Below are 21,691 nucleotides of genomic sequence, written 5' to 3' on the forward strand. Positions count from 1 at the left end.
TTCATACCCAAATCTATCCTGGGCCACCTCCTCTTCTCTCTCTATGCTATTTCACTTTGTGACTTCAAGATGTTTGGAGGATTCCATTGTTGTTCCTATAGAGATGATTCCCAGACCTATATAACTTCTCTCCTGAGTTCCAGTCTCATAACACCAGCTTCCTTTTGGACATCTCAAGTTTCATGTTGTTATGAGAAAAATTAATCTGGGGGCTTATTACTAGACTTATAACTTTATTAGTAAAGAGAGAGATAGGGAGGGAGGGAGGGAGGGAGAGAGAGAGAGAGAGAAAGAGAGAGAGAGAGAGAGAGAGAGAGAGAGAGAGAGAGAGAGAGAGAGAGAGAGAGAGAGAGAGAGAGATATCTGAGCCTTTCTAACTTTAGGGATAGATCTAATTCTTGATTTAGCTGAATGGCTGAGGCTACCACTTGCCTGAGATGGTCAAATGAGATAGGGAAGCCAAAAGAGAGCAAAACCCCAGAGACCATTCATTCAAAGGCAGTAGAAAAGGGGCCCCACTCCTTCCTGAGCTTGCACGTAGATGCTGGGGATACTCACACTGATGCCAGTGGACGCCAGTGTCAGGCTGTCAGGTCATCAGACAGGACACTTGACTCTGTGTCTCCCATGTCCTACCACTAGAGTATGTGGGATCCAAGTCCCCTAAATAATTACTTCACACAATGTCAAAAATAGAACTCATTATTTTGTCATCCAAACTCTCCCCTCTTCTAAACCTCTCTATTACTCTCAAGAGCATCAGCATCCTTCAGGGCTTACAACTTTGGTGCATTCCTCTACTTACCTGCATTAGCCCTAAATATCCAATCCATTGCCAACTTGTGACTTTTATCTTTGCAACATCTCTTCTATGGATTCCTCTTTTCTCCATTCACTTACTAGCTGTGTGACTCTGGGCAAGTCATTTAACCCTACTTGCCTCATTTATAAAATGAGTTGGAGAAGGAAATGACAAATTACTCTTGTATCTTTGCCAAGAAAACTCCAAAAGAAGTCACCAAGAGTCAGAAATTACTGAAAATGACTGAACAACATTTTCTCCACTCACAGAAGTACTAGCCATACTATTGCAAGTAGCCTAATGAATGGCCTCCTGGCCTTAAGTCTTTCCTCACTTTAGTTACCCTCCACTTAGCTGCCTAAGAGGTCTTTCTTAAGTAAAGGTTTGACCATGCCATTCCTCCTCAAAAAATACAATGACTCACTTTTACACTTAAGATCAAATATAAAATCCAGTTTGGTTTGGAAAGTACTTTGCAACCTGACTCTGTCTTACTTTTCTGTCTTCTTACATATTACTCTTCTCCATATACCTGATGATCCAGTCACCAACCTTTTTGCTGTTCCTCATACATGACATTCCATCTCCTGTTTCTTTGTCCTTTCTCTGGCTGCCACTTGTTCCTGAAATGCTCTATAACTTCATTTCTGCTTTCTGGGTTCCTTGGCTTCCTTCAAGACTCAGCTGAAGCATTACCTTCTCTAGGAGGTCTTTCTGGGTCCTTTTTTTGCTAGTGTCTTCCCTTTGAGATTATCTTTCATTTACACTGTAGGTATCTTGTATGTTCAATTTTTCTATGTTTTCTTTCACAGTAGAATAAGATTTCCTTGAGTGAAGTGATCTTGGTTTTGTTTTTTATTTGTTTTTTGCCTTTTTTTGGTATTCCCTAGCATTTGACACAATGCTTGGCACATAATATTTAATACATATTTGTTGACTATCACAAAGATTCAGAGGAGAAGGTTCTGGAAGAGGGTGTAATTAACAATATCAGATGTTACAGAGAAGTGAGAAAGGATTGAGACAGGACAATTGAATCAGACAATGAAGGGACTACGGGTAAACTTTTCAGACAGTAGTTTCAATTGGATGAAGAAGTCAGAAGCCAGAGTGCAGAAAGTTTAGAAGAGAAGGAGAGAAGAACAAGAGGGGGCATCGAGCATTGAAAGCTTTTAAAAGACAGAATTGGAAGGATCCTCATTGATCATCTAGTCTAATCATTGTAAAACTGAAGAAATCAAGACCCAGAGAGGCTTAAGTAATTTGTCCTATGTCACACAGCCACAGGAAAAAGCTTCTTCCAAAATCTCATAAATGTATTTATTTATTTTCTAATCCCATAAATTTAAATGACAACTTGGAACCTTGAGTAGAGGCAACTAGGTGGTAAAATGGACAGAGAATTGAGCCTGGAATTAGGAAAACCTGAGTTCAAATGTGGTGTCAGACACTGAATTGCTGTGTGACCCTAGGCAAGTCACTTAACTTCTGTTTGCTTCCATTTACACAACTGTAAAATGGGGATAATAACAGAACTACCTCCCAAGGTGGTTGTGATAAAATGAGATTATATTTATTTTGCCTACCTAGATATAAATCCTTATTCCATCCTCCTTTTCGACTTCCCTGTAGGTGGATGATTGAAATCAGGGAGCATGGGGGTGGAATGATTTCCACTCTCATTTTTCCTACTCTCTTTCTACCCTCATTTCTTCTCCTCTGAGGGTTTTCTGACTTTTACCTCCCAGGGTAAACTAATGTCACTGTCCATCACCAAAAAGGGAGGTCAGGTTCAGAACTGAAAGACGAAGACAGCTGATGCTTCTGACTCTTTTTCAGCTTAAAATAGTGACAAGAGTGGTTGTTGCCACTGCTAAAGGGCTAAGGAGGAACGGTCTATTAGAAGCTAAAAAGAAATAGGGCAAGGGAGGGGGCAGCTATGGGAAAGGAGAGACTGAAAGATCTGGAGAAAGGTTGAAGTAAGGGAAATAAAGATGGAGTGAGGGGAGAGACTCAAATTTTGCAGCCAGAGGTCTCTAATAAAAATCATGCTTGATTTCTTCTCTACCATTTTGAATTTGTTTTTGCTATCTCTATCCTTAGGGATAAGTAGGAAGCGCAACCAGTATTTCCATTAGTTAAAACGGCAAATATGATGCCTAGAAACCACCTACTGCTGTTATACCCAGTATTCATAGCAGAGTGCTTTGTTAGTGAAATGAATTGCAGTACAGAGGCAAGTAATGGCAATAACAAAGCAATTAATGAAGTTCATAAAAAACTTCTAGTGTCCCGAGAATAGTTTTTACTACTAAAAGCAATGTTGATTCATAGAAAGACTATAACGAGTTAACCTTTTTATGCTCCATGTAGAGGAAAGAGGTTATAACTTCTATCTGAGAGATGAAGCCATGTCTGAGTCTCCGAAAGCTGCTTTTGCCTTCTGGTGTTCAGTCAAGCTACTCGTTTACTCAAATATATTCACAGTTTGAGGGGCTCAAAATAGTATGTGACTCACAGGATGAATTTGAGAGGCAACACATATACTGGGGGCATAGTACCTGCCTCCCTCCTCTGCTAAGCTGGCCTGTCAGCTTGCTAATAAAGTCCTTCCCTTTGAATAAAAGGAGATGACCTGAAAGTAAGGAAAGTAGAGTTAAGGAAACTGGGGAGCCAAGCTGGAAAAGGGCCATGTAGAAAATCTGTCCTGGCAAGAGAGAATTTGCTTTTCATGGACCAGAAGTCCTGGAAGTACCATTGTGATTTGCAAGTATTCTTGCCAGGAATAAACAATTGGTGGTAATAAATACTTTTCATTCTCCTGGTAACTGTGCTTGCACAAAACAGTTTGTATCTTCAGCCCTGGAGGGGGAAGGGAAAAGAAGAGAAAGAGTCTTTTTAGCTTTGCTTAGAGGAAGAAGGATAAATAAAAGTTATCTTTAAATAAACAATAAAAGAAACTATAAAAATTGGGGCAGGGTCATTGCAAAATGAAACTTTTTGAAAGGACAAAGAGATGGCTAATTCAGTTTGCAGTTAAGCCCTTTGTCTGATTTGTTGGCAGAGGGTACCTGCTCTAAGAAGAGAACTTATTTGCCAGACTTCTGGAGAAGATTTAAATGATGTCAAAGGAATAGAACACAGGAATTAAAAGAGTTCTGAGGATTAAAGGAGCCCAGACAAACCATTCTGTGTTTATATATCCTGCAGAAACAGGTCTAAAGAAATTGGAGTCTTGGGTTTGGGGATGGATTGAAATGTAATGCACTCTATTTCGTTGATTTCCTTGGTACTGGATGTTCAGTCATTGAATTCCTTTTGCTAAATGGTAACTCATAAAGATTTTATTTTGTTGTCTCACTGTGGTTTTCTTTGAAGCATCACTGTCCCCAATAGCTGATTTTTAATACTGGACATTGAGATGCATGGCACAAATTGAATTAGTCTATGCCCTGTTCAAAGTAAAAGAATCGAAAATAACCATATAATATGTTCTGAGTGTAAACCTAAGCTATAGGGCTAGCACCAATTCAGGATTAATTGTACGGAACCAGAGACTTGCAACTAGGAACACAAAAAACATTTTCCCCCATAGAAATTATCTATCAAATGGTGACAGGTCCAAAGAAGTTATTTAATCTATAATATTATTGGACGACTTACCCGAACGCTCCTTCTCAGGCTCCTTACTTGGATAATCATTCATATCACATCCTCTAATTGTTAATGTACCCCAAGCCTCTGTCCTAGGCTAATTTCTCTTTCTTGGTATAATTTTTCTTTATTTCTCCTAATACTTTCTGGTCTTTACTCAGACTTTTGAGTTATCTTTTGCAGAATAGAACACTAGTCCTGGAATCAGGAAGACCTGGGTTTAAATCCTGCCTAGCTCTGTGACTCTGGGCAAGTCACAACTTTTCTTAAACTTAGTTTCCTCATTTGTAAAATAAGGATAATAATAATAATGATACCTACCCCTCAGGTTGTTGTGAGAATAAAAAGAGATAATATTTGTAAAGTACTTTGCAAATCTTAAAGCAATTTGTAAATGCTAGCAAAGCAATTTCAGATTTTCATTGAGCTAGCTCTAACATAAGTTTGAATTCATCATTTCAATTTAAATCTTCATACATCTTTTATTAGATGTATTTTCTATAGATCCATTTTGTGCTAATAACATATAGTGAATTATCAAAGATCTATTGATGCAGAATCTCAGAAATCATTATTACTGTAACACATGTTCAGAGAAGTAAAGGGAGGTGAGCCTTTGTTCAAGATTTTAATTGCCTCTCTCTTTGGAAGATATATATCAGCTTTGTTGAGTGGATGGATGAACATCTGGGACATATCTGTTAACACCTCATTTAGGATAAGTGATTGAGTATCTGTGAATAGGGATGATTTGGTTGAATGGGCTGTTGTTTGTTGGAATTACAAGTTCTGTACTACCCTTTGTACTGGGCCTCAAAGAAAGAGAGAGAATCTTCATTGTTAAGCTATTCCTTTTTCCCACCCCTCCTTTTTTTCATCAATTCAGGGAGAACGAAGACCCAAGACGTGGGAGCAGACTTTGGTCTCTATAGGGTGATACCTATATATTAGCATGCATATCCCTCTCAGAAACTGACCTATTATTCCTCTTTCAGCACCAGAAATGGCAGCCTCACAACCCAAGAGATGACAGGAATGAATAAGCAAGAGTTGTATCCCAAGTTTCTGGATCCTACTATGAGCCTGTCCTAGGCATTGGTAGAGACATGTTCTGTTTGTAAATGCTCTCAAGCACATTGTATTTGCACATGCTCTCAAACACATTGCCCTAGGAGCATGGAATTATTCCATATGATTACACTGGAGAATTATTCCATATGATTACACTGGAGAATTCTGGGCCCAAGTTTTCTGGATTAAAAATGGGATTATTGGGCAGACTTTTGGGAGAAGATGAGCCATGTAGTCCCAACAGTTGGAGGAGCAAAAAATCTGGGCTTTTACTGTTGGAACTGCTATTTTATTTCCATAGTTCAGGTCTAGTGAGAGCCCAGGTTTATTTCCCAAGTCTTTAGTATAGTGTACGTGAGTACCTGGGAGTACAGAAAAGACTCACCAAAGTCTCAGGGCATTGCCTCTGCAGAAGAGTCAAATTAGATTTGTTTCTATGGACAAGTGGAATCCAAATCATGTGATGGCACTTTGAATCTGATAGGTCCCTATGGGAAAGGTGAAACTCACTGGAGACGGAAGAAGATTATATTGATTCTGCATGAGCTACTGTGTAGCTCCTTTGTGTTTTCAATTTCTGTCTCTGGAATTATGAAAATAAAATTCCTTTGTGTTTTCAGTATTCTGTTTGGGGGGAGGCATGAAATAAAGGCTGTGCCATATACCATGCACTGTTCACCCCTGAATGCTTTCATGGAACCTGGAGACTCATATAATATAATATAAACATATATATAATATAAACATATATTATATGTAATATAAATATAAATTATGGTCTGAGATTTCCCAGAAGCGTCTCTGTGTAGGGACAAAGTAGATGACAAATATATGATTTTTGAACAGCCTTCTTTCTCTTGAATTGATGCCAGTCCATGTAAACACAGGCCATGAGGGTCTGGTCATAGATTGTACATGTACTTTTAGCCATCCATATCTAATTTCATCCTCTCCAAGCTAGGAGTATTATTGAAAGGGCAAGGTAACCTTATATATGACCAATTTATAGACCACAGAAGACAGTCTCTTTTATGAAGAGATAACAGGGATCTATGTGGGAGAACTCTTAGTGGAGCCCCTTGAAGAAGCCAGACATTCTTCAGTGAGACCTAGAGGTTCATTTTTGAGCACAGAGGTTCCCTGGTAAAATATTAAATTAGGAACCCTGGATTCCATTCATGACTCTGCTGCTTATAAGCCATGTGACCATAGGCAAGTAAGTCATTTATGAAATAGAGATAATGAATATTACACTATCTATGTAGCCAGATTGTTGAGAGGAAGATACTTTGCAATTTGTACTTTGTAAGTAGGAGTTACCTTTTTCACCATCACTGTACCTCCTCAATAATCATTAACTCCTTAATCAATCAATTCTGAGCCTATTAAAAACCAATTGAGGGGTGTGATTATAGATTGTTGAGAACCAAGATAGTTTTCCATCTTCCTTCTAGAAATTGTGTTCTTTTTCCCCCTTTACCAAAAGTCTCTGCTATCATGTAAATTTGTCAAGAGATGTTATAAGTTGTGACATTTATAAGAATAAATTATGCATATATAGCCTACTACCAACCCATGTTTGGCTCTCTACCAACAAGATTGTCTTTGAACAACTCCTTTCTTTTCCTGTTTTGTTTTGTTTTTTTAAACTTCTTACCATTTCCACATCTGTAAAATGGGAAAGATAATAGCACCTACCTCCCAGGGTTGTTGTGAGATTCAAGTGAGATAATAACTTAGTTTGGCACAGAGTTAGCTCAATATAAATCTTAGCTATTATTAGCTATTGCAGGCAGAGGTTGCATGGCCATTTGTTGGAGATGTTGGGGAAGAGACTCTCAATTGTGTACAGGTTGGACTAGATCTGATCTCTGAGATCCCTGACAATTCTGAGGTTTGGTGACTCATTCTAGCATTCTTTTCTTTACACCACAACAGGTAACTAGACATTCATTGGGTAAGAATTACTACTCCCTAGATGGACACCAGATAAATTTAGTGCTGGGGATTTAAAGATTTAAAGAAAAAACAAAAGGTACAGCCTTTGATCTCTTTATAACTTTTGTTTAACATGGAGAATGAGGGATAAGGATGGTGGGGGGGCAGGGAGATGGTAGGAAGGAGATAAAATGACGTGTAAAAACTGAAATATAATTAATACAAGGTAGAGTGTGATGAGTCAAAGGATAAATGCCAAATATACTAGGAAAATTTTAGGAAGGAAGCAATACTTTGACTTGGCTGGCTCAGGAAAGGATTCATGTGGGTAACAATGCCTGAACTGGGTCTTGAAGCAAGAGAAATATTCTGAAAGCCCAAGGGAGATGAGAATGTAGTGTATCACAGACATAGAGGATGCAAGAGTGTGCTCTTAGTGAACCACCCCAAATTTTCAGTGTGAGTTTTTATACCTTGAAAATCAGCAAATGCTACAAATCAGGACTTCACTTTTTGTTCCCTTTATTGTCTAAGCTTAAGAAAGAGATGGAGAAGATGTTAATAATGTAGATGAAACTTAAAAGTATGTATACAGTTGAATTGCCTGCCAGTACCAGGAGTGGGAAAGGAAGGAGGGAGATAAGTTCAGTCATATAACAGGAAAACTTGGAAATTTGTTATAACATGTAATTGGTAATAAATAAATAATAATAGTATGTATACATATTTTTCCCCTAGAGAGTTAGTTGTTAAGCAATTTGCCAGCCCATTGCTGCCTCTATAAATGTATAGACAAATGGAAGGAAAGCTATGGGAAAATCTGGATAGTATAATAAATAAGCAGAAACATCACCTTGCTGACAAAGGTCTGTTTGGTAAATGCTATGGTTTTTCCATTAGTGATGTATGGCTGTGATTGTTGGACTATTAAGGAATACTGAGAGCTATAGAATCCATGCTCTTCAGATGTGGTGCTGGAGAAGAGTTCCTTGGACAACAAGGAGATCAAATCAGTCAAAACTTAAAGAAATTAATTGAGATTATTCACTAGAAAGTCAAATACCAAAGATGAAACTTAAATACTTTGGCCACATAATGAGATGACAAGACTCATTGGAAAAGACTCTGATGTTGGGAAAGATTATAGGCAAAAGGAAAAGAGGGCAGCTGAGGATAAGATAGAGAGATAGTGTCATGGAAATAATGGGCATGAATTTGGATAGACTTTGAGAGGAGGATAGCAGCATCTAGTGTGTATGGTCCATGAGGTCACAAAGAGTCAGGTATTACTAAGCAGAGGGCAGTTGGGTGGCTCAGTGGATTGAGAGTCTGGCCTAGAGATGGGAGGTCTTAGGTTCAAATCTGGTCTCAGACAAGTCTCAGCTGTGTGACCCTGGGCAAGTCACTTAACCGCCATTGCCTAGCCCTTACCACTCTTCTGCCTTGGAATCAATACAGAGTACTCTGTATTGATTCCAAGATAGAAGGTAAGGGTTTAAAAAAAGATATTACTAAACAACTGCACAACTGCAAACAAAATAATCATATATTGAGAGATGGAAAGGATCTTGGATGCCATCATATCCAACTCTCCCATAATACAGATGAAGAAGCTGAAGTTCAGAGCAGTTATTGATTTATCCAGTGTCTCATTGCTAGAGGGGTGAATTAAACTAAGTCTGTCTTCTCTGACTCCAAATCTAGTCTTCTCAAATAATTTGTGACACTGTTTAAAAAAATAGCCAGTAGTAAATACAGTTTGGCTGTAATATAACAGGTGAGGAAGGGAGCATTAGGAAATCTGACTGGAGAGGTTGGTTTGAGCATAATAGTGGAAGTTGGCATTTTATCCTGTATATACAGAATAGGGAACCACTGAAGATTATTGACCAGGAAAGTGGGGTGATGAGATGTGTGCCTTAAGAAGATTATCTTGGATCTATTAAGAACAGATTGGAAATAGAAGAAGCTGGAGGTAGAGAGACCAGTTAGGATGCAATTATAATAGTCAAGAAGAGAAATTGAAGCCTGTGGGAAAAGAGAAAAGGGGACAGATGGGAGAGTTGCTGTAGAGATAAATTGGACAGGATTCAAATCAGACTAGATATGGGGGTGAGGGTAGGCAGTGAGGGGCAAGCAGGCATAAAAATTACTTAGCCTTGAAACCTAGGACTCTGTGATCCTCCCTCTGAGTCTGGTGTTCCTTTGCTATTTCCAGGACAGGGTGTTTTCCCACAGTAAGTTTCTTTTTTGACCGCCCAGCTAGGAATCCACTGTCCCTGACCTCCCTGATAGAAATCCACTGACTTCCAGGTTATGGGCAGCTTTGAGGTGATAGAAAAGACATACTCCAGAGTCATTCAGCTGTGGACATCTATCCTTTGGCGGGCTGCCGGCTCCAGCAGTCTCCATGCTGAGTCATGCTTTCCTCCCCAGGGGAGTGGTTTACTATTCTCCAGATTCATAATTAGAAAAAAAAAACCAACTCTTAACCCATAGAGTGTATAAATAGCAAATGATTTCTTTTGCCAATAAGGAAGAGTCTGGTACCACATAGGATGAGTTCTTGTAAAAACCTTTGTGACTGAAAAGTGGAAACAAGACATCAAATGAAATATTTCTTTTTGGATATTCTACAAGCTCATTATATAGCATTATAGAAGGTTTTTAACAGAGCTATTAGATGATGGTGGATAAAAGGTCAGAAAAAGGATAGAGCAAAGCAAATTGAGATTATGGCATTGTTCATTGAATTGAAGAATAATCACTCCCTTGTGAAAAGCCCAAAGGCATATGTACCATAAAACAATTACTCTTATTTTGTGTAGCAAAAAAACAAAAACTGGTGCTACTCTAAGGCATGTTATCTGCTACTAAGCAGGCCAGTTTATAGGAGTTGTTTTATATTTTGCTGTTGAAGTGGTTAACTTAGGGAGCTCCAGGGCATGATAGTCAAGGGATCCCTGGCATGTGAGTCCTTCATAGAAAATATTCTCCATTTTCTGGCTTCCCCCAAGAAGAATTATTGGCTATTAGCAGTGCTGGAGCAGTTAATAAGCTCATAGATTTTGAGCTGAAAGAGATTTTAGAGGACCTCCTATTCAGCCTCTTGATTTTACAGATGATGGAGGCGAGGCACAGAGAGATTTAATTATTTGTCTGCTTGTCCACAACTAGTATGTGTCTGGGTCAGGATATAAATTCAGATCTGGGCTCTGCTCGATTCCAATCCTTGAGAGCAAAAGTCAGCATGAACTGATTCCAGTAAGTCCTTTTGAGAAGAGAACATAGAAACTTTATGCTGTTTCTAGTAGAAAAATGATCATTAATTAATTTGACTTTAGAATAAAAGGCCTTCAATTCCTCGTTGGTTCTTTGGAATCAACCCTCAGATTTTGAAGCTTTAGAAGTGAAATATAAACTATAATTGTAAAGGCTTCAGGTATGGGACTGATGCAGGCTGATTAGATGAGGTCCATTTCCCCCAGAGAAAGGACAGGATGGTAGCTTGACAGAGTTGGAAGGGAACTTAATTATTCAGTTGTTTCAGGCATGTCCAACTGTTTGTGACGCCATTTGGGGTTTTCTTGGCATAGATACTGGAGTGGTTTGCCATTTCCTTCTCCAGCTCATTTTATAGATGTAGAAATGGAGACAAACAGGGTTAAGCAACTTGTCCAAGATCAAATAGCTTGTAAGTATCTGAACCTGGATTTGAACTTAGGTTTTCTTGACTCCAGACCTGGAGCTCTATCCATTCTGCCACCTAGTGAACTTAGAGGTCATCTAGCCCAATTTTTTTTTTTGGATAAGAAAACTGAGGCCAAGAGAATTGACTTGTTCAGGATTGCCCAGGTCATAAGTGGCAAAGGTAGAATTAGCCCCTGACATAAAAAATGTTCTACCAATCCAAGTTTACACTTTATCTGACCTCTTCAAGATTAGTGTATTCAAGGGTACCTGGTGCCTCTTTATCCTGGATTGGTGTACTTGTAAAAGGCTCCAGCCTTCTGTTTATTAAACACTGTAAAACTAGATAAAGCGAACTTCTAAGGAGTAGTTACGGAGCAAAATTGGGACTCAAGAATGGTGTGCCAGCACACATCTCCTGGTCCATTTTCCTTCCTCCCTCTCCTCCATCCCCACTCTGTGCCATGTTCTGCTGGCCATTTATATGTTTTCCTTAAACTCTATAGTAGGCTGAAGGTAAGCCCTAGACCTGACAAATGCACATAGTCTCACAAGCAAGACAGACTGTGATTTGACCAAGGACTAGCCAAGCAGAGTTCAGAAATAATAGCTAGTCGATAGCATTTCTATAGTGCTAACTATGTACCAGGCACTATTCTAAGAAAGGCTTATCACTGCAGTGTTAGCCACCAGGTGATTCGAATTTTTTCCTCAACACAGCAACTTGTGAAATATCTAGTAAAGCTATGGAAATGTTGCAGTCTCTGTTGGTAGAAGGAATGCCATTACTAATGAAATCACAGAGCATTTGATGTACCAACAATAGAAAGTAGTTGCCTTGACTATAGCAGCGGAGATTTAAATTAGAGATAAGAATTTTCTAGAATAATGTGTGCAATGAAACTAAGAATTTTCTAGAGTAGTGTATGCAATAAAACCTTGATCTGGATTACTAAAACGACTTGTGAAAATACTTGGAGACATTAAAAAGCAGCATAGACACCCTTTAGTCAGAAATGGGTTGGGATGTCACTGAGAAATCCCTTCCAGCTGGACAGTTCCACTTGCCATATAGTCAGGCTTTGGTTCCAGCCTTGATCAAGTTTATTTTGTGATTCCAGTTTGGATGAGGACTTGAAAATGAATCTGTCATCACAGGTCTACAGTACCTGTTTGGCATTAAAGTCCTTGAAAATCTGGCTCCCACCTACTCCATCACCTTATATATATATATTATGGCCTTTGCACACATAGAATAGTTCAGTCGAATTGTTTTCTTACTGTTTCTCATACATGACAGGGGTAATTAGGTACCCCTAGGACACTAGAAACAAGGAGAATAAACATATTAACAGAAGGGTTCTGGGAAAAGGTGGATGCTTTTGTGATTTTATAATAGCCAGAGTCTGGGCTGCGGTCCCAGAAATTATAGTAGAAATCAAGGCCCAGGTCTGGTGAAAAGGCCAGAGAACCATAAGTTTAAGCAGATTTCATCAACTTGGGAGTTACCCAGATTACTCTGAGTTGATTTCTTGTACTCATTTTTAAATTAACTTAACCTTTACATGTTATTTCTGAACTTAATCATATCCCTTCCAAAATAAACTTTACAAAAGCATACTGGGATTCAGGAGTACTTGGCAGAGGGGCAAAAAAGAATAAACTACTTAGCAACGTTAGTATTTCAGGATATGGAGACCAGTTTGGGGTACTAGGCCAGCCAGAGACCAGCGCAGGTTATGACCCATTTGTACTTCATATTCTGTGCAATTCTTGTTCATGTTCTTAAATAAGTCCTTCACAAAAGAATTGTCATTCTTTTAGGTAGGAGGTCTTCTTTAGGGACCTTCCATATTTCATAGTTATTAGTACAATATTTGTGCTATTTATTTGTTGCTGATAGCTTGTCCTCTTTGAAAAGTCCATCTTTTCCTGCCATACATTTCTTTGATAGCTTTAACTCTCTATCTTGTGTATGTGCCATCTTTGGTACCATGCTGAAACCAGTTTGCACTCACCATGCATTGTTTCATTGCCCTTTGGCTCATTGGCTATTATGATTCTCTAATGATGGTCTTTCAAGATTCATAGTTTTAATGTCATCACCAGGAGAAAATGCACAATTTTTAAAAAATGCTCTGACAAAGAGAAACTTGGGGTGATTGAAAGTGCCATGTAACACAGCCCATTCTTTTCCTCCTCTTCTGTGCTGGATCCAGCTTACTCTCTCTCTCTCTAGTCCCTGTCTAAGAGATATCATTTAATAACTAACTTGATGGGGTTACTTATCTAATTGCAAGTCATAATCTGAATGGTATGCATTCTTTGTCATTCTATTTTTCTTTAGTGGATTGCTAAAGCAGTTACTTCTGAGTGACTTTGGATTTCATTGAAGAAACTACAGGATTATGGGGTTTGTACAATGTCATCAGCAAATAAGAACATCTGGGGGACCTCACCATCTGGAGAATTCCTCTTCCATTTGGGTTCAATATAAATTAAACAAATGTAAAATCCATTAAATCCAACTTAAAACCCTGGCTGTGGCCCTTAATAGTAGTGTGACTTTAGACAAGTTTGTTTACCTCTTAGTTTGTTTATCTGTAAGATGGATACCCTAAGTTATACACTACCTTCCAAAGTTGTCATAAGGATAAAGTGAGATAATGGATGTAAAATAATTTATAAAGCTCTCAGATATTACATAAAATTCACCTGTGGGAACAGGGACATAATTATACATTCTAAAATAATGGAGAAATGGTATGGACTTTAGAAAATTATAAAATATTCAGCAAATGTTCAAACATTTTTATTTATTACTATGTTCAAGACTCTGTGCTAGGCACTAGAGAGAAAAAGAAAAAAAACTGTCCCTACCCTCAAGAAACTTCTGTTCTGAGGGGAAGATCACACTATATAGGGAGGAGTAGAGACAGGTCTGTTTTAGACAAGGAAGGCAGAGGAAGAGTGAGAAGTCACAGAGCCATTGATTGACATGACCTTTTCAGGAATGCTCATATTGATTTGATAATTATTCACAGAGCTAGAACTGGAAAGGTTAGGTCAGAGGAGAGAGGGATTCTTCATAAATCACTGAAAATTACAAAAGCCCTAAGGCCCATAGTTGTCTTTATTAGACCTTGTCTCTAAACTCATCTGTTATCTCCTGAAAACTTCAGCCATGAGAATTCTTTGAATTGAGAATTGGGTTTTGTCTTTGTGATGATAGCCATTGGACATAATGATGGATGTCAAACCACTGAATTGTAGAGTTTATATATGGTTTGGGGATAATTCTCAGATCAGTAAGCTGTAGATTGGTTAAAGAGAAAGATTGATAGAAACAAGGCTAGGGAGAAAGGGAGGAGATAGAAGAAAGGAGGAGGGAGAGGAGGAAAGAGAGGTAGAAAGGGAATGGGAGGGAAAGAAGAAGAGAGAAGGATGAAGAAAGAGAGGGGGAAAAGGGGGGACAGGGAAGGAGAAAGAAAGGGAAGAGAGAGTGAATAGGAGGTGGGAGAAAACAGAAATATGCACACATATTACCATCTAGGGCAGTGGTTCCCAAACTCTTTTGGCCTACCACCCCCTTTCCAGAAAAAATATTACTTAGCACCCTGGAAATTAATTTTTTTTAATTTTAATAGCAATTAATAGGAAACATAAATGCACCTGTGGCCATCACTGCCCCCCTGGATCGCTACAGCACCCACCAGGGGGTGGTGGTGCCCACTCTGGGAATCACTGATCTAGGGTTATGCATTTATAAAACTATTCAGCAATGCTGGGGGTTGGAGGCCTTCTTGTAAAACAATGTCCTGTGCCCTACAAGGGCTGATGAGGTTGGGTGATCCATAGGAAGGACAAAATTCTTGTCCAGAGTTTCAACAGGTTGCTGTTTCCCTAACACATACATTGCACACTCTGTGATCATCCCTTCCAATTCTTTTTTGTGAAGGAAGAGGGAAGGTGGGAGGCAAGAAAGAAGAGACAAGAAGGAAATAATGGCACCCAGTATGGCTCCATCTAGTATCCAGCCCTACTTCATGGAGATTTTTGCCTTATGTGATGGTTTTAATCAATCCACAAATATTTATTAAAGCCTCAGAATTGGAGTTACCATAATGTGTGGGGAACTGTGAGAGATAATGGGTTTGCAAATGCAAAAGTGAAATAATCTTTGACTTTAAAGACTTTGACTTAAAAACTGTGACTCTATACTACGTTCACAGATTTGTAAATAAAGGATATATTCAAAATAAATACACATCAGAAGGGAGATAGTACCAACAACTGGGCAAATCAGAAAACCTTCTTGAAGGAGGTATCAGATGAGCTGAGTCTTGAAGGGAAGTAGGGGTTCCAAGAGGTGGAAATAAAGACCAAAAACATTCCAGGCATGGGGAATAGTCTGGGTAAAGGGATAGGGGGGAGATGGAACTTGTGGGCAGGGAATTATGAGTGGATAGAATATACAGGTTTTGTGTGTGTGAATTACCTGGCCATATTAATTAGAGCCAGATTGTGAAGGACTTTAAATGATAGAGGAGTTTGTACTTTTTTTGTAAAGCCATGAGGAACCACTAAAGCTCAAGCAAAAAATGACACAGTGGCTTTAGAAATGCCATCTTATCATCTCTGTAGAGGAAAAATTGGAAAGCAGAAATCAGCATTTTTTAAGTGCTTTTCTATGTGCCAGGCACTGTGCTAAATGCTTTATAAATATGATCTCATCCGATCCTTACAATAACTCTGGGAGGTAGATACTATTATTATCTCCATTGTACAGTTGAGAAAATGGAGACAGTGGTTTAGTGACTTGCCCAGGGTCGCTTGGTTAGCAAGTGTCTAAGGCTGAATGTGAAAGTGTACTAAAAAATGAAAACACGAAAGACTTAATTTGTATGAACATGTAGCTCTCCCAGGTGGTACCTTTTGAGATGCAAGGAGGCAAGGGAGAGGCTGGGACACTTGTGGATGGGATTCATTATGTACATATGAGGAAAAAGAAGCTAAACATATAAGAGCTTTGTGATTTCCTTTGTGTGCAGTCTTTCTTTTCTTTGTATATGGAAATACTTGTTTTATTTGGATTTGTAAGATTTAGAATAAAAAAAATTAAGGTTGGATTTGAACTTAGGTCTTCCTAACTCCAGGGCCAATACTCTATTTACAACACCACCTAGCTTCTTTTAATTGGAAAGGGGAAAGACCTTAGAACATTACCCCCCTCCATAAAATTGGCTTTATTATTAAAGAATTAGTCTGGTTATGATCAAGATTGTAGTTTGTAAGTAAAAAAAGGAGCCTAGTTTTTGATTTTCAGTATCAACTGTGGGCTTCTTACTTGAGACTGATCATTATTATTTATTGATATTATTAATTATATGGGGTTATAGTTGTAAATATTAATGATAATATTAATTATATGGGGTTATAGTTGTAAATATTAATGATAATATTAATTATATGGGGTTATAGTTGTAAATATTGAACTCTAGGGAAATCTGCAGGGGAAATGGTTTTATTTAATCCCTGGTGTCTAAACTCTCTCGAGCCGGGAGAGAAAAAAAGACTATATTCTTTATCTTGGTTTGCTTGTTGTGTAACCATGGTAAATACAAAGACACTAGATATGTCCTGCCTGTCTCCAATTGCTGGTTCTCAAAACCTCAAAAATGTCTGTTATGTGAATAAGGATTGATTGTTTTACAAGTTAATACCAAAGGAGAGGAAAGAATGGGAAGATAAAATTCCAGTCAAACTTCTGAACCACAGCTACTGCCTGTAACATGTTATTAATAAATATCAGCATGAAGAAGCAGTCTGGCTAAAACTTGTTTTCTTTCAACTGTTGCTATTTTCTGTCTGTGAAGCCCCCAAACCTGTTTTTTTTTTAATTCTGGAATTCAGCAAATTTCAGATATAACTACAGGGATTGTCTTTCAACTTAACAGCTTTTAAGAGCAGAAAAATCTGCAGAAAATCTTTCTCATTCACTCATTCAAATAAACTGATAAGATGGTTAATTTCTGATTTTGTAAGAAAGAATAAAAAATGAATTTTGTGGGGTATAACATTCTTTAGAGGAGTTATACTTATCTGACATTAATGCATACAAGTAGTTTCAAAACACCGATCAGTCTCTAAAAATAAAAAAATATATAGATTTAAAAATATAAACTGTCTTTCCATTGACTGGACATCTGATGGACAAAGAACCATCAATAAGATAAAGGGAAGGAAAGTGTGGTGGATTAAATTAGCTGATTCTTTTTAACGGCTTGATTTTATTTCCAGTTCAGGTTAATTTCTTTTGTGCTTGTCTTTTACAATGAGTTGTACTAGGTGTGTCCTTACTTTCAAAACTTCTAAAATGAACTTCAAATTTCTTCTATGGAGTCTTGATCTTTCCTTCTGCTCACTGGTTTTCTCTCTTTTTCCTGATGATCTTCCTTTAATCAGAGACTCTTAACTTGGAATCTCTGCTCTTGATTTAAAAAATATTTTGAGAAATCTTTCAATATAATCAGGATCCTTTGGAATACTATTTATTTTTTGCATTTAAAAACATTATTCTGAGACACCAGACTGCCAGAGGGTCTGTCTCTCAAAATAGTTAAGAACTTCTGCTTCAACTATTTATTACCTAACCCAAAGCATCCGGGTTAAGTCAGAGAGACTTAAGTTATAGATAGGGCTTAATGAGATACAGTAATATTTAATAAATGTAAAAATACTATGTTAGATGTTCAATGTATGCCATTCATGAATTGAATTTAAGAAATGAGAGAGACAGGGAAATAGGGAAGGTAAAGATAAAGTCATTTGAGAGGAGATTGGGGGTGGGTAGAAGGAAGAGGAGTAACACTGATTCTCAGTTCACTAATTTGGACGGTATACCTTTTTATAACTTTGTACATCTAAAATGTAGTTTTTAAAAAAAATCTTTCAAGACATTATGTTTCATTTTATAAACAACTCAAGCTGCTTCATTGAGTTTTATTACCTTCCTTTAACAATTGTGGGCCCATCTTTTATTGTTTCAGGTGAACCTTTTTGTCTTACTGTCTGTGGTCTGTGTCCTGTTGAACCTTGCTGGATTTATCCTAGGCTGCCAGGGGGCCCAGTTTGTGTCCAGTGTACCCAGGTGTGATCTGGTGAGCAGACCTTAAAATCCAGTGTGCTTCTGAACTCAAGCTCTCATTTCTGGCTTTCCTGGTATGCAAAAGCATTGATATTTGGTCTTAGTACAAAACCCCCAAAGTGAAACCCGAGTATGGTTGAGGAAGAAAAAAAGTATAGTTTGTCAGTTTATTGAACTCTGCTGCATTTTTTTTAAGGAGAAGAACAAACCAGCCAGGCATAACTTCAGTAACATCAATAGTATCATGCATCATTAGTTTGTGAAGAGATGGATTAGACTGTCACAATCAATAACTGTCTATTTCAATTGAGAGCAGGAAGTTGGCATTGTCAAAGACCCCTTTCTTAAACAGTTATTTTTTTAAATTCTCAGTTAAATATCTATTATTCCACCACAAAGTAAGAGGAATCAGTCTTTTAAAATATAAAATAATACTTCTTCTACATAGAACTCAGAAATCCAATGACCTCGTTTGAATGATGGCTGAGGATCTAGCAGAATGTAAAAAAAAAATTTCTGGGAAGTCAAATAGAGGTCAGGAAATCAATATACTAAAAACTCATGGTTTTTTTCTTCACAGCAGGGTCCCTTAAACTCTGTTCCTCTGACTTTTCTTCCTCTATTCACCAAAGCAGCTGTGTGACCTTATGAAAACCATTTAACTTCTCTGAGCTTTCATTCTCTTAACTAGAGAATGAGGGCATTGAACAAAATTATTTCTGACAATACAAATGTGGCACTTTACTATCACATACAAACATTTATTTATTCATTCACCAGTAATTGAGATTTTTTTAATTAAAATTTTTTCTGATAAACAAAAATCTATTCTCTCTCTTCTACCTCCTCCCTCTATTAAGGGTAAAACCCTTTCTAACTAATATGGATAGCTAAGTGAAACAAATTCTCATATTGGCCATGTCCAAAAAATATGTCTTATTTTTAAGCCTCACGTATCGCCTCTGTGGCTCGTTGTGGGTACAATACTCTGGAATTGTGGGGTTGGCCATTTGTTCTGCTTTGAGTTAAGTCTTTCAAAGATTTCAAAATTGTTATTGTGTAAATTGTTCTTCTAATTCAGTTCTGCATCAGTTCATACCAATCTTCACACAGTTTCTCTAAAGAATTTTTTTTATCATTTCTTATGGAACAATAGTATTATTCACATATTTTTTGTTCAGTTCTTCCCCAACTGATGGACACTGCCTCCCTTAATTTCTATTTCTTTATCACCACAAAAAAGAGCTGCTATAAATATATTTTCACTAGTCATTTGTTGTGTCCATTATTTTAGCTGCAAAATGGAGAGAAAATTTTTTTCTTATCTGATCCTCAAAAAAACCCTGTGATAAAAGAAAAGTGGGTATCAGACCTAGATAAGGAAATGGGCTCGGAGCTGATCAGGTACTTGTTCAAGATCAAGGGACTAGTAAATGGCAGGCACAGATCTCAAAAATGCTGGTCTTGAGACTCCTTACCGAGTGCTTTCCCCAAAATATAATACTTAGTGCCCAAATCCTGTGGTTCCATAGCTCTGGTCTTCAACTAGAAAAAAAATTTGTCAGCTCCAGGACCTCAAGAAGAAGACTGAAAATTAGGAATCCATCTGCTAGAAAATTTTCCTGAAGTCCCTGAGCTTTCATGTCTACAACTTCAAACTAAGAGAATTTAAGGAAGCTACAGAGTTCTTATTAAAGAAACCGATCGCTAGTCACTATTGCATAATATAAGCAAAAACAGGACAAACATTTTTTGGAAGATGTGCCACAACTGAAGCTGCTGATTTAAAGATCTTATCACAGGAGAGTTGAGAATCCAGTTTAAGGCAACATAGTTTATTACTTACTATGTGTCAGATACTATATTAAGCTCTGGCACTGTAGGGGAATATTCCAGAAGGGTAAGAAGGCCATACATAGGTGATCAAGTAGAATATAAGCTTCTCCAGGGCATGGAGTTGTCTCATTTTTATATTTGTAACCCCAATAGCTAATACAGTGCCTAGCACCTAGCGAGTTCTTAATAATACTTATTGAATGCTTTCATCAATTTGGAACGTTTTTGATTGGGTTACTGAATAGGTTCTTCATGGCACAGCCTGTGTATTAAGGTTAGATGTATGAGTAGGGGATGGTAGAAAGGAGGCTATCATTGGGCTTTTTTTAAACTTTACCTTCCTTCTTAGGATCAATACTGTGTATTGGTTCCAAAGCAGAAGAGGAGTAAGGGCTAGACAATGGGGGTTAAGTGACCTGCCCAGGGTCACACAGTTAAGAAGTGTTCTGAGACCAGATTTGAACCCAGTTCCTCCCATCTCTGAGTCTGGCTCTCAATCCACTGAGTCACCCAGCTGCCCCCCTCCCCATTTCTTTTACCTATCATAGTTAATAAAAATATTGTCCTGATTTTTGTCCCCAAGGTGGACCTAGGAGAAGGCAAGATTTGCTTCTGCTGTGAAGAATTTCAGCCTACCAAATGTACAGACAAAGAAAACGTGTTGAAGCTCTTCCCAGTCCAGCCATGCAGTGCTGTTCACCTTCTATTAAAGGTACTTGAAAATCTGTAATGGCTGTTTGCTTGACAATGCATATTTAAAAGGGCGATATGAACCTTAGCCACAATTATGGTGGTGATGGTTGTTAAATTTTTTAACAAAAAAACCCCATCACTCTGCGTGTGTCTACTTTCATTCTCTAGCACCTTTCTCAGAAAGTGAATCCGTGAAATATAGAAATAAGCAGTTGCTCATCAGGGAATCACGGACAGAAATAATGGGAAGAGAACTCCACAGGCCAGACATTATTGTATCCTCTTTAATTATGTAAAGATTTGTGTCTTTTACATTGTTCATAGGAATCAGGCTGCGGAATATAGTTATAAGGGACCTGGAATATTTATGTATCTATCCAATGTTGAATGGTATGTATACTGTTAGTTACACTGAGTGTAGGACATGTTATAGCCCTTGAATTTGGGCCTTAGTCTAAAGCAGGGAAGAACTATTTGAAAAGTCAGTAATTGGAGTACCCACTTACAATTCTGTTCCACAGAATGATAATTTGTTTGCTTACGGAAGATCCCATAGATTGTTAAGAACTGTCATTCTATGAAGGAACTATAAGAAAAATTCAAATGCATTCTTTTGGTTAACAGATAAACATTGCAGTCTAGAATTGTAGGGAGTCAGGTGGCACAGTGGATAGAACATTTGAATCTGGAATTTGGAAGTTAGGAAGATGTATTCAAATCCAACCTGGGACTTTTATTAGCTGTGCGATCTTGGGCAAATGACTTACCTCTGCCTCAGTGTCCTCAGCTGTGAATTAGAGATAATAAAAGCACATATCTCTCAGGGTTGCTGTAAAGATAAAATAAGATACTATTTGTAA

At 37.9% G+C, this 21,691-nt stretch overlaps 1 protein-coding gene across 1 annotated transcript in view; it reads left to right on the top strand.

Annotated features, from left to right (window-relative positions):
* The window catches only part of FAM189A2 (family with sequence similarity 189 member A2), a 70,360-nt gene that overhangs the window by 27,207 nt on the left and 21,462 nt on the right, over nucleotides 1–21,691 (top strand). The window contains exons 3-4 of the mRNA XM_044659418.1: nucleotides 18,205–18,315; nucleotides 20,722–20,850. Of these exons, the coding sequence (XP_044515353.1) occupies nucleotides 18,205–18,315; nucleotides 20,722–20,850 (240 nt within the window). The remainder of the gene's footprint in view (nucleotides 1–18,204; nucleotides 18,316–20,721; nucleotides 20,851–21,691) is intronic.

This window comes from Gracilinanus agilis, chromosome 1 (genome assembly GCF_016433145.1).
Source record: "Gracilinanus agilis isolate LMUSP501 chromosome 1, AgileGrace, whole genome shotgun sequence".
NCBI classification, from domain to species: Eukaryota; Metazoa; Chordata; class Mammalia; order Didelphimorphia; family Didelphidae; genus Gracilinanus; species Gracilinanus agilis.